The sequence below is a fragment of the Melanerpes formicivorus genome, unplaced genomic scaffold, assembly GCF_026170545.1.
Source record: "Melanerpes formicivorus ecotype bairdi unplaced genomic scaffold, bMelFor1.0.p_v2 SCAF_2, whole genome shotgun sequence".
Lineage (NCBI taxonomy): Eukaryota > Metazoa > Chordata > Aves > Piciformes > Picidae > Melanerpes > Melanerpes formicivorus.
Window position 1 is genome coordinate 656,903 of NW_027142354.1, and position 16,848 is coordinate 673,750.

Genomic DNA, 16,848 nt, shown 5'->3' on the forward strand with positions numbered 1-16,848 from the left:
TAGATACAGTAATGGAACCCCTATTACAAGAAAGCAATGAACAGGCTGGAACATGTCTAGAGAAGGGCCACAAGGATGATCAGAGGGCTGGAGCACCACTCCTATTAGGATAGACTGGGAGCGTTGCTCTTCAGTCTGGGGTTGTTCAGTCTGGAGAAGAGAAGGCTCAAAGGAGACCTTATTGGAGGCTTCCAATATCTGAAAGGGGCCTACAAGAAAGCTGGGGAGGGACTTTTTAGGGTGTCAGGGAGTGATAAGATTAGGGGCAATGGAGCAAAACTGGACATGGGTAGATTCAGACTGGATGTTAGGAAGAAGTTGTTCACCATGAGGCTGGTGAGACACTGGCACAGGTTGCCCAGGGAGGTGGTAGAAGCCTCATCCCTGGAGGTTTTGAAGGCCAGCTGGATGTGGCTCTGGGCCAGTGGAGGATGTCCCTGCCCATGGCAGGGGGGTTGGAGCTAGATGATGCTTGGGGGTCCCTTCCAACCCTGACAATTCTGTGGTTCTGTGCATGGGAGTCCCTAATTTGGGCTGGTTCAGCCTGCTACTTTAATCAATACATTTGCAAGAATGCTGCTATCTTGGCACTAAAATGTATTTGAAGCAAGAGATATACACTTACCTGGGAATCTGGATGTTTGGGAATCACAGAACTTGGACAATGTATATAAAAACCAGTTTATTTAATTAGAATAGAATAAACGAGGTTGGAAGAGACCTTCAAGATCATCGTGTCCAACCCATCAACCAATCCAACCCACCTAAACAACTAACCCATGGCACCAAGCACCCCATCAAGTCTCCTCCTGAACACCTCCAGTGATGGTGACTCCACCACCTCCCCAGGCAGCCCATTCCAATGGGCAATCATTCTCTCTGTGTAGAACTTCTTCCTAACACCCAGCCTGAACCTCCCCTGGCGCAGCCTGAGACTGTGTCCTCTTGTTCTGGTGCTGGCTGCCTGGGAGAAGAGACCAATCTCTGCCTGTTTACAACCTCCCTTCAGGTAGTTGTAGAGAGCAATAAGGTCACCCCTGAGTCTCCTCTTCTCCAGGCTAAGCAACCCCAGCTCCCTCAGCCTCTCCTCACAGGGCTGTGTTCCAAGCCCCTCACCAACTTTGTTGCCCTTCTCTGGACTCGTTCCAGCAAGTCAACCTCCTTCCTAAACTGAGGGGCCCAGAACTGGACACAGGACTCAAGGTATGGCCTAACCAGTGCAGTGTACAGGGGCAGAATGACCTCCCTGCTCCTGCTGGCCACACTGTTCCTGATGCAGGCCAGGATGCCATTGGCCCTCCTGGCTGCCTGGACACACTGCAGGCTCATGTTCAGCCTACCATTGACCAGCACCCCAGGTCCCTCTCTGCCTGGCTGCTCTCAGCCACTCTGACCCCAGCCTGTAGCACTGCATGGGGTTGTTGTGGCCAATGTACAGAACCTGGCACTTGGATGTGTTCAATCTCATGCCCTTGGACTCTGCCCATCTGTCCAGCCTGTCGAGGTCCCTCTGCAGAGCCTCTCTACCCTCCAGCAGATCAACTCCTGCCCCAGATTAGATTGCCTGGACAATGTATATCTAAAGCAGTTTGTTTAATTACCTCTACCAAGTGCATCTCTTAAGTTTATCTGGGGCAGGAAACTACAATCTTCATGTCTTTATCTTTGTGACTCTGAATTATTCTTATGAACTTCAGATCTACAAAGCCTGGGCTTCTATTTGGCTCATGAATAAAAGAAAACATCCCTGGTGATACCAAGTGCACAGCACTAAGATAATTCCAGGCCCAAATTCCTATCCATCTTAAAAGTTTGAGGAATTCAGCTGTCACTATTTAAATATCAAGCTTAGCCAAGTTTAACAGCATTAGAACATTAAGTATAATAGGCAATTTTAGTTTTGTTTCCACCTCACTTTGCAATGCAATGTACTATGTGAGCAGTCCCTGCTGACTTAAGACAATACTTCTGAAGGATGCTGTACAATTTGATGAACTTTTGATGATGAAAGGTAAGAAGCACTGGAGCAAGAAGATGAGATCTATTAGAAAGTCAAAACTAAGCTCCTCATAGTTTCTGAATACAAACCACAGAGTTATCTCTGTGCTGCTTGGGGTGCATCTGTAGCACTTTCATCACTATATTATCATAGTATCATAGTATCAGTCAGAGCTGGAAGGGACCACAAGGATCAGCGAGTTCCAATGCCCCTGCCATGGCCAGGGACACCCCACACTACATCAGCCTGGCCAGCCTGGGCTTAAACACCTCCAGGGATGGGGCCTCAACCACCTCCCTGGACAACCCATTCCAGGGCTTCACCACTCTCATGGGGAAGAACTTCCTCCTCACATCCAGCCTGAATCTCCCCACCTCCAGCTTCATTCCATTCCCCCTAGTCCTATCACTACCTGAGATCCTGAGAAGTCCCTCCCCAGCCTTCCTGTAGGCTCCCTTCAGATACTGGAAGGCCACAATTAGGTCACCTTGGAGCCTTCTCTTCTCCAGACTGAACAGCCCCAACTCCTTCAGTCTGTCCTCATAGGAGAGGTGCTCCAGCCCCTCTGATCATCCTCATGGCCCTTCTTCCAGCACCTCCACATCCCTCTTGTAATAGGGGCTCCAGAACTGGATGCAGTACTCCAGGTGGGGTCTCACCAGAGCTGAGCAGAGGGGGAGGATCACCTCCCTTGACCTGCTGGCCACACTTCTCCTGATGCAGCCCAGGATCTGATTGGCTTTGCGGGCTGCAAGTGCACATTGAGAGCTCATGTCGAGCATCTTGTCCACCAGCACCCCCAAGTCTCTCTCCTCAGGGCTACTTTCCAGCCAGTCCCTGCCCAGCCTGGATTTGTGTCTGGGATTGCCCCGACCCAGATGCAGGACCCTGCACATGGTCTTGTTAAACTTCATGAGGTTGGCTTGTGCCCACCTCTCCAGCCTGTCAAGGTCCCTCTGGATGGCCTCCCTTCCCTCCAGCGTGTCTGCTGCACCACACAGCTTGGTGTCATCAGCAAACTTGCTGAGGGTGCACTCAATGCCACTGTCTATGGCACCCACAAAGATGTTGAACAAGCCTGGTCCCAGGACTGATTCCTGAGGGACTCTGCTTGTCCCTGGCCTCCACTGGGACATGGAGCCATTGACAGCCACTCTTTGGGTGCAGCCATCAAGCCAGTTCCTTATCCATCTAGTGGTGCACCCATCACACCCATGTGTCACCAGTTTGGAGCCCAGGAAAAACAAATTCTATGTGTATATTTACTTAGAATAAAAAACAGGGGGGGAGGGAATTTCTGACTTGAACTCTTCAGAACTATTTCCAGAACTGAATTTGTTAATTTTCTTTAAACATACAATCACCAAGAGCACAAATAATGCATTTTAGGAGCTTGGATTCATAGATTGAACATTTTCAACAGGATGAAGATTAACATACACAAAAAAAAAAACCAGCCTTACCAGAATGTAGACTTTTTCATTATCTCCTTTGATGGTGAATCTAAAAGTGCTTTTGGCAGAGGACAATTCCACAAGACACCGAGCAACCATGCTCTGCACAAACTGAGACCTGTGGCAGAATGAACCACATATTACATGTTTTGTAACAACCACATGGGCAAAGTCATTCATTGAGTCATTACTAGTATATGAATATCTCCATACTGTCAATTCCACTCCAATTAGTTTTAATTCAAAGACAGAGTTTATCTTTCTCTCCCCCCAAACCAGAGGACTTCTTGTTTCCTTCAATAGCAACTTGTTTTAATCATAATATCACAGTATCAGTCAGGGTTGGAAGGGACCACAAGGATCAGCTAGTTCCAACCCCCCTGCCATGGGCAGGGACACCCCACACTACATCAGCCTGCCCAGAGCCTCAGCCAGCTGGGCTTAAACACCTCCAGGGACTGGGCCTCAACCACCTCCCTGGACAACCCATTCCAGGGTTTCACCACTCTCATGGGGAAGAACTTCCTCCTCACCTCCAGCCTGAATCTCCCCACCTCCAGCTTCATTCCATTCCCCCTAGTCCTATCACTACCTGAGATCCTGAGCAGTCCCTCCCCAGCCTTCCTGTAGGCCCCCCTTCAGATACTGGAAGGCCACAATGAGGTCACCTTGGAGCCTTCTCTTCTGCAGACTGAACAGCCCCAACTCCTTCAGTCTGTCCTCATAGGAGAGGTGCTCCAGCCCTCTGATCATCCTTGAGGCCCACACTGCTCCACAGACTTTATTTTGACCAACACTAAATAAAAGCTTGGCCCCCCATATGTTTTCACATAGATGAACACAAAGATAAGAACAATTCCCACATTCCAAATGCAACAGAAAAGGGAAAGCACTGTGACTAACACATAGCACATGAAAACAGGATGCCTAGACCGAGTTCTGCTGCATCTCAGCCTTAACTTCAAAGTGAATTACTTGAAAACTTCAAGAAAATCTCACTTCAGTGCAGCTTTTCAGTCTTTACTTAATTTCACTTCTACTCAATTTAACTTTACATCATGTAACTTCCCATTTCCACCATTAGGTACCACACAAGCAGCCAAAAATAAATAGGTACTGCATTGTAACTTAATTGTACTTAATTTTAACTGACTGAAGAGATACTGGGATAAATCATATGCAGCCTCTCCCCTCTGTTATATACAAGCACTCACGATGAGACTTCAGCAAGACCTTTGACACCGTCCCCCATAGCAAACTCCTGGCCAAGCTGTCAGCCCATGGCTTGGACGGGAGCACTCTGAGCTGGGTTAGGAACTGGCTGGAGGCTGAGCCCAGAGAGTGGTGGTGAATGGTGCCACAGCCAGCTGGCAGCCAGTCACTAGTGGAGTCCCCCATGGATCAGTGCTGGGCCCTGTGCTCTTTAACATCTTTATTGATGATCTGGATGAGGGCATTGAGTCCATCATCAGTAAATTTGCTGATGACACCAAGCTGGGGGCAGGAGTTGATCTGCTGGAGGGTAGAGAGGCTCTGCAGAGGGACCTCGACAGGCTGGACAGATGGGCAGAGTCCAAGGGCAGGAGATTGAACACATCCAAGTGCCAGGTTCTGCACATTGGCCACAACAACCCCATGCAGAGCTACAGGCTGGGGTCAGAGTGGCTGGAGAGCAGCCAGGCAGAGAGGGACCTGGGGGTGCTGGTCAATGGCAGGCTGAACATGAGCCTGCAGTGTGCCCAGGCAGCCAAGAGGGCCAATGGCATCCTGGCCTGCATCAGGAAGAGTGTGGGCAGCAGGAGCAGGGAGGTCATTGTGCCCCTGTACACTGCACTGGTTAGGCCACACCTCGAGTCCTGTGTCCAGTTCTGGGCCCCTCAGTTTAGGAAGGAGGTTGACTTGCTGGAGTGTGTCCAGAGAAGGGCAACAAAGTTGATGAGGGGTTTGGAACACAAGCCCTATGAGGAGAGACTGAGGGAGCTGGGGCTGCTTAGCCTGGAGAAGAGGAGACTCAGGGGGTGACCTTATTGCTCTCTACAACTACCTGAAGGGGATTGTAGACAGGCAGAGGTTGGTCTCTTCTCCCAGGCAGCCAGCACCAGAAGAAGAGGACACAGTCTCAGGCTGTGCCAGGGGAGGTTCAGGCTGGAGGTCAGGAGGAAGTTCTACACAGAGAGAGTGATTGCCCACTGGAATGGGCTGCCTGGGGAGGTGGTGGAGTCACCATCACTGGAGGTGTTCAGGAGACTTGACAGGGTGCTTGGTGCCATGGGTTAGTTGGTTGGGTGGTGTTGGATGATAGGTTGGACGTGATGATCTTGAAGGTCTCTTCCAACCTGGTTTATTCTATTCTATTCTAAAGGGATTCATTTAGCTCAATGTATATTTTTTCCTGCTCTCAAATTAAATCTCAGAACAGCTTGAAACAAACAAGCAAATAACTAAAACCGAAAACAAACAGAGAAACAAACAAACAAAAAACCCAAACCCAAACTAAACCAAATGAACAAACAAAATTGGACAAGTGAATTCAGACTACATTACCTTTACCATGCCTAATTTTCTGATCATTGCATAAAAATTGACAGCACTTTGTTAACAGACTCAAGAAATGAAAACATTAGTGCATTTTGAGCACCCTTTCTAAAGCATAAACCTGAGCAAGCTGATGTCTTTTCATTTGTTACCTTGGTGTTGGGCTGAAACTTCCCTCAGATGGCCGAATAAGTACCTCAGTGACATAATATTTAATGGTATCTAAAGGGACAAAAACATCTTTTTAAGCACAACAGAACAATCAGCGGGGGTAAGAGTAGACTATCACCGTCTCAGGCTGGAGGGGTGGGCACAAGCCAACCTCAGGAGGTTCAATAAGAGCAAGTGCAGGGTCCTGCATCTGGGTCGAGGTAATCCCAGGCACAAATCCAGGCTGGGCAGTGACTGGCTGGAAAGCAGCCCTGAGGAGAGAGACTTGGGGATGCTGGTGGATGAGAAGCTCAACAGGAGCTCTCAGTGTGCACTTGCAGCCTGCAAAGCCAATCAGATCCTGGGCTGCATCAGGAGAAGTGTGGCCAGCAGAGCAAGGAGGGTGATTCCCCCCATCTACTCAGCTCTGGTGAGACCCCACCTGGAGTACTGCCTCCAGTTCTGGAGCCCCCTATTACAAGAGGGATCTGGAGGTGCTGGAAGGTGTCCAGAGAAGGGCCACAAGGATGAGCAGAGGGCTGGAGCACCTCTCCTATGAGGACAGACTGAAGGAGTTGGGGCTGTTCAGTCTGGAGAAGAGAAGGCTCCCAGGTGACCTCATTGTGGCCTTCCAGTATCTGAAGGGGGCCTACAGGAAGGCTGGGGAAGGACTTCTCAGGATCTCAGGTAGTGATAGGAATAGGGGGAATGGAATGAAGCTGGAGGTGGGGAGATTCAGGCTGGAGGTGAGGAGGAAGTTCTTCCCCATGAGAGTGGTGAAGCCCTGGAATGGGTTGTCCAGGGAGGTGGTTGAGGCCCTGTCCCTGGAGGTGTTTAAGCCCAGGCTGGCTGAGGCTCTGGGCAGCCTGATGTAGTGTGAGGTGTCCCTGCCCAAGGCAGGGGGGTTGGAGCTAGATGATCCTTGTGGTCCCTTCCAACCCTGACTGATTCTATGACACTATGATACTATGATCCTAATTAAACTTTTGTTGAGCACTCAATTAAGAGGTGCAGCAGATAGTCAAATTCTGCTTTGCTTTGTGGGAGAAGCAATCAATAACAGAAAACACAGGCTGCCAGAAGAAAACTCCTCTGAGCTAATTACATGATCAGCAATTTGTCATTCATATCGATCCTTGTTTAACGCTGGGAACAATCATCTTGAAACACAGCAAGCAGGAGCTGAAGCCAAACCTGAAGGATGAATTGAAAGAACTTTCCTAAAGCACTGAGATCAGCATAGCTTACATAAGTATTTTATGCTGCTCAGTAAGGCTGCAGTGAATCACAAGAGACAGTTTTAATAACAGCAGACACAGGGGAATAATTTTCTTCTTCTTTGCTCAAAGAGCAGAAGAGGACTTCTTTCCAAAAACCACACTGACTGAAGACCAATGCTGCATAGATTTTGAGTTTCAATCTAAATGTTCCCCAAAAGCTCCACATTGCTGGAGGTGTTCAGGAGGAGACTTGACAGGGTGCTTGGTTGCATGGTTTGGTTGTTGGGTGGTGCTGGATGATAGGTTGGACACAATGATCTTGAAAGTCTCTTCCAACCTGCTCTACTCCTATTCTATTCTATTCTATTCTATTCTATTCTATTCTATTCTATTCTATTCTATTCTATTCTATTCTATTCTATTCTATTCTATTCTATTCTATTCTATTCTATTCTAATTCCATTCTATTCTATTCTAGTCTAGTCGAATTCTATTCTATTCTACTCTATTCTACTCTATTCTATTCTATGCTATTCTATTCTATTCTATTTGACAGCCTTTATCACTAAATGCAAATGTTTGTGTATAGAATTTAACCTCCATCAATAAAGTCAGGTCATACTGAAGCCCTGAGTGGCTGGAGAGCAGCCAGGCAGAAAGGGACCTGGGGATATTGGTTGACACCAGCTGAACATGAGCCAGCAGTGTGCCCAGCAGGCCAAGAAGGCCAATGGCATCCTGGCCTGCAGCAGAAATAGTGTGGCCAGCAGGAGCAGGGAGGTCATTCTGCCCTTGTACTCAGTACTGGTTAGGCCACACCTTGAGTACTGTGTCCAGTTCTGGACTCCTCACTCCTCAATTTAAGAAGGACATTGAGACACTTGAATGTGTTCAGAGAAGGACAACAAGGCTGGGGAGAGGTCTGGAGAACAGCCCTGTGAGGAGAGGCTGAGGGAGCTGGGGTTGTTTAGCCTGGAGAAGAGGAGGCTTGGGGAGATCTTAATGCTCTCTACAACTACCTGAAGGGAGGCTGTAGGCAGGTGGGGGTTGGTCTCTTTTCCCAGGCAACCCCCAAGAGAATGAGAGGACACAGTCTCAAGCTGTGCCAGGGGAAGTTTAGGCTGGAGGTGAGGAGAAAGTTCTTCACTGAGTCATTCGTCATTGGAATGTGCTGCCCAGGGAGGTGGTGGAGTCACCATCCCTGGAGGTGTTCAAAAAAGGCTTGGATGTGGCACTTGAAGCCATGGTTTAATTGTCAGAAGGTATGAGGTATTAGGTAATAGGTTGGATTTGATGGTCTCTGAGGTCTTTTCCAACCTGGTTGATTCTATGATTCTGTGATTCTCTGGGTCAATTCCACAAACACAGTCTTACCAGTGGGCTAGCATGTTGAGCATGTAGAGTAATAAATTCATTCCACAAAGCCTTAGCACGTGAACAAGAGCAAAGATTCATCAGCTCCATTAATTGTATGGGTAGAAGGGAGTGTCTCATCTGATCTCTGTCCACACACAGCATTAAAACTGGATGAAAGCAAGCATTTCAGGAAGACACTGACTCTGTTTCAAAGATTCCAAAAGACACTTAATCCCCTCACTTCCCTACACAAGTACCAGACTTTTTAATTGATCTTCAGTGTTAGAAAACTGTATTTTACCTCTAAGCTTAATTGAAGTCTGCTCCATACTGTGCCTAGTCCTGGGAGACAGGAGGGAAAGAAGCCAGTTAAGTCACTTCCAATTTCCCAGCAGTTATCCTGAGTAAGGAATTGGCACTAGAGCTGCAAGGCCATGGGGAATGAAGATGTTTTCTTACAGCAAGACAGAAGGTGGGATTTCCCAAGAAAGGGATCTTGTGAGTACATGGGCAAAGAGTTAGGAGCAGGAATAGCCAAGAGAGGAATTTCAAAGCCAAATCTGGCCTCCACAGCCACACCACTCTGATCCATCTTTATCTTCCAGGCATTAATAATAATAATAAACAACCAGGTTGGAAGAGACCTTCAAGATCATCGTGTCCAACCCATCAACCAATCCAACCCACCTAAACAACTAACCCATGGCACCAAGCACCCCATCAAGTCTCCTCCTGAACACCTCCAATGATGGTGACTCCACCACCTCCACAGGCAGCCCATTCCTATGGGCAATCACTCTCTCTGTATAGAACTTCTTCCAAAGCAGTATCCCATAACTACAGCTTCTATAAACCTAGGAACTGCCTCAAAGTAAACCTCTTAATTTCCTTTGGTATATAAGAATAGAATAGAACAGAACAGAACAGAACAGAATAGAATAGAATAGAATAGAATAGACCAGACCAGACCAGACCAGACCAGGTTGGAAGAGACCTTCAAGATCACCGTGTCCAACCCAACATCCAACACCACCCAACCAACTGAACCATGGCATTTATATGGCATATTACATGGATTAGTCTCATCTAATACATGTTTTGAATAGAACAAATATAAAGTAACCAAAATTGTGGCAGGTAACAAGCAGCAGAACAAGAGAACACAGTCTCAAGCTGTGCCAGGGGAGGTGTAGATTGGATGTTAGGAAGAAACTCTTCACAGAAAGAGTGATTGGCCATTGGAATGTGCTGCCCAGGGAGGTGGTGGAGTCACCATCACTGGAGGTGTTTAGGGAAAGACTGGATGGGGTGCTTGGGGCCATGGTTTAGTTGATTAGATGGTGTTGGATGACAGGTTGGACTTGATGATCCGAGAGGTCCCCTCCAACCTGGTTAATTCTATTCCATTCTACTCTACTCCATTCTACTCTACTCTACTCTACTCTACTCTACTCTACTCTACTCTGTTTTGTCTTGCCAACAGGATCCAAGAACCTAGCCTTTCTTTTTCCCAGTTCTTAGGATATGCTCTTCAAAGTAAAACTGCACAGCTGTCACTTATTTGATGCAACCAAACGAACCACCACATCTTTATTAGCACGCTTACCTCGATCCACGAGCTGCTTAACATGCTGTGAAAATAATCAAGTCTTGATACCTCTCCAGAGGAAGCACCAAAGGTCAAGTCTGACCTCTAGTCTCTCTTCACAGAAACAGTGCTGCCTAGACTTAACTCTGGTTAGTTTTGGTTTGTTTTTTTTCCTTTGACTCCCTACATAAACACTGAAGAAATATGGTTGAAACAATGGACTTGTTATCTAACTTCAGCCATATAGAGTCCAGACCAAATCTCTGCACATCTATGCAGTCTTTGCCTTTTCCCATACACTGATCACCTCAAGCAGTGGTTGCTACCACCATCTGAAGGCTTAGATTAAGGCATCCATTCTTTGTGATGACCTGTGAAGCGTGTTTCCAACCACTGCCTTCCCAAAGTCACAACCTGCTTTGTGGACTTTCAAATGTCCCACCTTTAATTTTCTTACATAGAACAAACCAAGTTGGAAGAGACCTTCAAGATCATCGTGTCCACAATCCAACCCACCTAAACAACTAACCCATGGCACCAAGCACCCTGTCAAGTCTCCTCTTGAACACCTCCAATGATGGTGACTCCACCACCTCCCCAGGCAGCCCATTCCAATGGACAATCACTCTCTCTGTATAGAACTTCTTCTTAACATCCAACCTAAACCTCCCCTGGTGCAGCCTGAGACTGTGTCCTCTTGTTCTGGTGCTGGCTGCCTGGGAGGAGAGACCAACATCTGCCTGTCTACAACCTCCCTTAAGGTAGTTGTAGAATACAATAGAATACAATAGAATAGAATAAACCAGGTTGGAAGAGACCTTCAAGATCATCGTGTCCAACCTATCATCCAACACCACCTAAACAACTAACCCATGGCACCAAGCACCCCATCAAGTCTCCTCCTGAACACCTCCAATGATGGTGACTCCACCACCTCCCCAGGCAGCCCATTCCAATGGTTTTATTGAAGCCTGTACAGGACAGAGAAAGCCTTCTGCAACACAAGACCTTCTGTCTGTGCCTCTTCATGACTTACACAGGCTTTGTATTTTCTCAGAAGCTTTTACATTCTCCAGATCTCTGGACTAAGTCAGGCTCGTACTGACCCATGCAGTGGCAGAGGGAGAATGAAAGAATTAAGCCTGCTAGTAACAGTCTTATCATTGCTTCTCTCCTGTTAATAACTGCATTTTAGAAACCACCAGAGACCCATCTTCACACAACTCCAGGTAAATCCTGCTGATTCAATATAATGACAGCTTTTAAACCAATAATCTTATCACCTCACCATCAGATGATGACAAGATATAACCTGTTTCTTTGACAAAGCTTGCTTTTCACCAAACCAGAATGGCTCTCAGCAATCATGTCATTAGCTCCCAGTTCTGTGATAAGTTCTGAGTTAATGTTCCCATTCATATGTAGGACTGACAGTAAAATAAACAGAATTACAGAATTGTAAGGATTGGAATGGACCTCAAGAATCTTCTACTTGCAACCCCTCTGCCATGGGCAGGGACACCTCACACTAGATCAGGCTGCCCAGAGCCACATCCAGCTTAGAATTAAAAACCTCCAGGGATGGGCCTTCCACCACCTCCCTGGGCAACCTGTTCCAGTGTCTCACCAAGCTCATGGTGAACTTCTTCCTAACAACCAATCTGAATCTACCCACTTCTAGTTTTGCTCCATTCCCCCTAGTCCTATCACTACCTGACACCCTAAAAAGTCCCTCCCCAGCTTTCTTGTAGGCCCCCTTCAGATACTGGAAGGCCACAAGGCCTCCTCAGAGCTTTCTCTTCTCCAAAATGAACAATCCCAACTCTCTCAGTCTGTCCTAATAGGAGAGAAGCTCCAGCCCTCTGATCATCCTCGTGGCCCTTCTCTGGACATGTATCCAGCATGCCCAGATCTTTCTTGTAATAGGGGTTTCAGAACTGGATGCAGTACTCCAGGTGGGGTCTCATCAGAGCTGTATAGAGGGGGAGAATCACCTCCCTCAACCTGCTGGCCACACTTCTCTCGATGTAACCCGGGATCTGGTTGGCTTTCTGGGCTGCAGGTATACACTGGTGGCTCACGTTGAGCTTCTCATCTACCATGAGACTTACCTGTAACTTCTTAGGTCCTCTTTTTTACTGTGATTCCTAGTAAACTGGTATTATGCACTGAATCTTCCAAACCCTTGGAATTGGCTTAATGTGCCACAAAAGCCATAATGAGGAAAATGCCTGTTGGAGGTCACTTCCAAGTGATTTTTCCACTACCCATGTATCATAGTTGGACAGGTTCGACTCGATGATCCTCGAGGTCCTTTCCAACCTTAGTTAGTTAGTTATACTGTGATAGTATCATAGTATCAGTCAGGGTTGGAAGGGACCACAAGGATCATCTAGTTCCAACCCCCCTGCCATGGCCAGGGACACCTCACACTACATCAGCCTGGCCAGAGCCTCAGCCAGCCTGGGCTTAAACACCTCCAGGGACGGGGCCCCAAACACCTCCCTGGACAACCCAATCCAGGGCTTCACCACTCTCATGGAAACAATGATTTCATGTGTTCCAGAGAGGAACAAGACACACCCATGAATTAGCCCTGCACCTGATCAACTACTTTCCTCTAGAGTTTTTAACCTCCAGTGCTCAGTGGCTGGTGCAGGTAAGTGTGGTTTGGTTTGTTCATCACATACCTGATGATACCTTTTCTCCCAGCATCGTCTTGCAGCGCTTACAAACTACTCTGGTATCTTCCTTTGGTTTCTGTAGGACAAAGAAATGTCATTTAAATGTCACTCAGTTAGTCTTAACAAAGGAATGTATCATTTTAACATACTCCCCAGAGTAAATGGTGAACCCTGTCTTGTTTCTGGGCTCTTCATACTTACATACACACAGATTTGCATTCATTACTTCAGCTTTCTACACTTTGACTTCCTTGCAAGTTCCATGTTAGTTTTTTTTAATCTGGCACTATGTACTGACTCCTGCGCTGCAGCAGGAGAAGTGTGGCCAGCAGGTCAGGGGAGGTGATTCTCCCCCTCTACTCAGCTCTGATGGGACCCCACCTGGAGTACTGCCTCCAGTTCTGGAGCCCCTATTACAAGAGGGATCTGGAGGTGCTGGAAGGTGTCCAGAGAAGGGCCAGGAGGATGAGCAGAGGGCTGGAGCACCTCTCCTATGAGGACAGACTGAAGGAGTTGGGGCTGTTCAGTCTGGAGAAGAGAAGGCTCCCAGGTGACCTCATTGTGGCCTTCCAGTATCTGAAGGAGGCCTACAAGAAGGCTGGGGAGGGACTTTTTAGGCTATCATGTAGTGATAGGACTAGGGGGAATGGAATGAAGCTGGAGGTGGGGAGATTCAGGCTGGATGTGAGGAGGAAGTTCTTCCCCATGAGAGTGGTGAAGCCCTGGAATGGGTTGTCCAGGGAGGTGGTCGGGGCCCTGTCCCTGGAGGTGTTTAAGCCCAGGCTGGCTGAGGCTCTGGGCAGGCTGATGTAGTGTGGGGCGTCCCTGCCCATGGCAGGGGGGTTCTAAACCTGAGTATTTTCCCCCAAAGTATCCTGAGTGAGGGACATTAACATTTGGTTAGACAATAACTGTAACAGGTTAGGTGTTTGCCCAAGGGCAGTGGAGCAAAGAATGAAACTGAAGTCACAATTGTATTTCTGCTAAATTATCATTGGATGCTTGTCCATAAATATAATCAAATGGCTCTGGCCAGGCTGATCTAGTGTGGGGTGTCCCTGGCCATGGCAGGGGGGTTGGAACTAGATGATCCTTGTGGTCCCTTCCAACCCTGACTGATACTACGATACTATGATACTCTGCACAGCCTCTAATAGAACCTCCTCATACTGAGTGACTGGATAACAAAATGACATGGTAAATTCAATTTTCCTAAAGGAAAATAATGCAGATGAAAAGAAGCATTCCAAAATAGATACATAAAATATTATGCTGCAGTGTGACTACCATCACTCAATTATATGTTGTAGTCACTCAGGACAGTGTTACAGGAACAGCAGTTCACTGCTGAGCAGAGAGCAGAGTATGCCATAGTATCATAGTATCATAGTATCATTCAGGTTTGGAAGGGACCACAAGGATCATCTAGTTCCAACCCCCCCTGCCATGCCCAGGGACACCCCACACTACATAAGCCTGGCCAGAGCCTCATCCAGCCTGGGCTTAAACACCTCCAGGGACGGGGCCTCAACCACCTCCCTGGACAACCCATTCCAGGGTTTCACCACTCCCATGGGGAAGAACCTCCTCCTCACATCCAGCCTGAATCTCCCCACCTCCAGCTTCATTCCATTCCCCCTAGTCCTATCACTACCTGAGATCCTGCAGAAGTCCTTCCCCAGCCTTCCTGTAGGCCCCCTTCAGATACTGGAAGGCCACAATGAGGTCACCTTGGAGCCTTCTCTTCTCCAGACTGAACAGCCCCAACTCCTTCAGTCTGTCCTCACAGGAGAGGTGCTCCAGCCCTCTGCTCATCCTTGTGGCCCTTCTCTGGACACCTTCCAGCACCTCCAGATCCCTCTTGTAATAGGGGCTCCAGAACTGGAGGCAGTATTCCAGGTGGGGTCTCACCAGAGCTGAGTAGAGGGGGAGGATCACCTCCCTCGACCTGCTGGCCACACTTCTCCTGATGTTCACAGAGTATTTTGAATTACAAGGAAGCAGCTGAAGAACACAACACAGCATGTAGCATGATATTTCAGAAAGGTGAGGTGGACTCTGTTCTTGAACAATCTCCCTCCCTCAGCTCAAGCAGAAGCAAAGACAAAAGATAACTGCCAGCAGTTCAAAACAAATCTCTGTATGTGGCAGGCAAACAGATGGAATGGGAGAGAGCATGAAAGGTGGAAAACTGAGGGTTTGTTTTGTGTATCATTGAGATACATAAAATAATGAATGTTTGGGAACAGATGAAAAGCTAACAAATATTTGCTTTCGTGGTTCATGCTATGAAATTGTAACCTGGTTTGTATCAAAGGCAAGGGAGGTACCTGCCACTCAATGCATAAACTAGTTTGGTACTCACTGCAGAAAGTACTATTCCTATTAGAAGCATGCATAAGTTCAAAAACTCTCCAGAAATTCAGCAGAAACAATGTTCAGTCAAGGCTTAAAAAAAAACAAAACCAAAAAGACCTGTGGATAACAACCCAAGAAGTCACTGCCCAAACCAACATCACTCAATACTTGCCTTACTCTTAGGCATCGAATAGAATAGAATAGAATAGAATAGAATAGAATAGAATAGAATAGAATAGAATAGAATAGAATAGAATAGAATAGAATAGAATAGAATAGAATAGAATAGAATAGAATAGAATAGAATAGAATAGAATAGGACAGGACCAGGTTGGAAGAGACCTTCAAGATCATCGTGTCCAACCTATCATCCACACCACCTAATCAACTAAACCATGTAACCAAGCACCCTGTCAAGACTCATCCTAAACATCTCCAGTGATGGTGACTCCACCACCTCCCCAGGCAGCCCATTCCAATGGGCAATCACTCTCTCTGTGTAAAACTTCCTCCTAAACTCCAGCCTAAACCTCCCCTGGCACAGCCTGAGACTGTGTCCTCTTGTTCTGGTGCTGGCTGCCTGGGAGAAGAGACCAACCTCTGCCTGGCTACAACCTCCCTTCAGGTAGTTGTAGAGAGCAGTAAGGTCTCCCCTGAGTCTCCTTTTCCCCAGACTAAGCAACCCCAGCTCCCTCAGTCTTTCCTCATAGGGCTTGTGTTCCAAGCCCCTCACCAACTTTGTTGCCCTTCTCTGGACACACTCCAGCAAGTCAACCTCCTTCCTAAACTGAGGGTCATTTTAGAGTAGATTAACCATGATGGCTTGTAACTACACAGAATCACAGAATGTTAGGGGTTGGGAGGGGCCTCAAATGATCATCCAGTCCAACCCACTGCCAGAGCAGGATCACCTAGAGCAGATCACACAAGAACACATCCAGGCATGTCTTGAATATCTCCAGAGAGGGAGACTCCACAACCCCTCTGCGCAGCCTGTTCCAGTGTTCCATCACCCTCACAGGGAAGAAATTATTCCTCCTGTTTCCCTGGAATTTCCTATGCCTCAGCTTCCACCCATTGCCCCTTGTGCTGTCATTGGGCATCACCCAGCAGAGCCTGGCTCCAGCCTCTTGGCACTTTCCCTTTACATATTGATAAACATGAATGAAGTCACCTCTCAGGCTCCTCCTCTCCAAGTTAAAGAGCCTCAGCTCCCTCAGTCCCTCCTCATCAGGAAGATGTTCCACTCCCTTCATCATTTTTGTGGCCCTGTGCTGGACTCTTTCAAGCAGTTCCCTGAGGTCCTTCTTGAACTGAGGGGGTCAGAACTGGACACAATATTCTAGATGCAGCCTCACCGGGGCAGAGTAGAGGGAGAGGAGAACCATTCCCAACCTACTAACCACAGCCCTTCCAATCCACCCCAGAATGGCCTTGGCCTTCTCTTCACCTTACAGAGGCAGGTTTTGAGGTATGCCCATTACAGGCTGACTTCAGAACCTGT

At 47.5% G+C, this 16,848-nt stretch overlaps 1 protein-coding gene across 2 annotated transcripts in view; it reads right to left on the reverse strand.

Moving 5' to 3' along the window:
- The window catches only part of UBE3D (ubiquitin protein ligase E3D), a 130,680-nt gene that overhangs the window by 93,602 nt on the left and 20,230 nt on the right, over positions 1-16,848 (reverse strand). For both annotated transcript variants that reach the window (XM_068148717.1, XM_068148726.1), the window contains exons 5-7: positions 12,993-13,062; positions 6,141-6,210; positions 3,463-3,571 (exon numbers count right to left, since the gene is read on the reverse strand). In XM_068148717.1, coding sequence (XP_068004818.1) covers positions 3,463-3,571; positions 6,141-6,210; positions 12,993-13,062 — 249 coding nt within the window. The remainder of the gene's footprint in view (positions 1-3,462; positions 3,572-6,140; positions 6,211-12,992; positions 13,063-16,848) is intronic.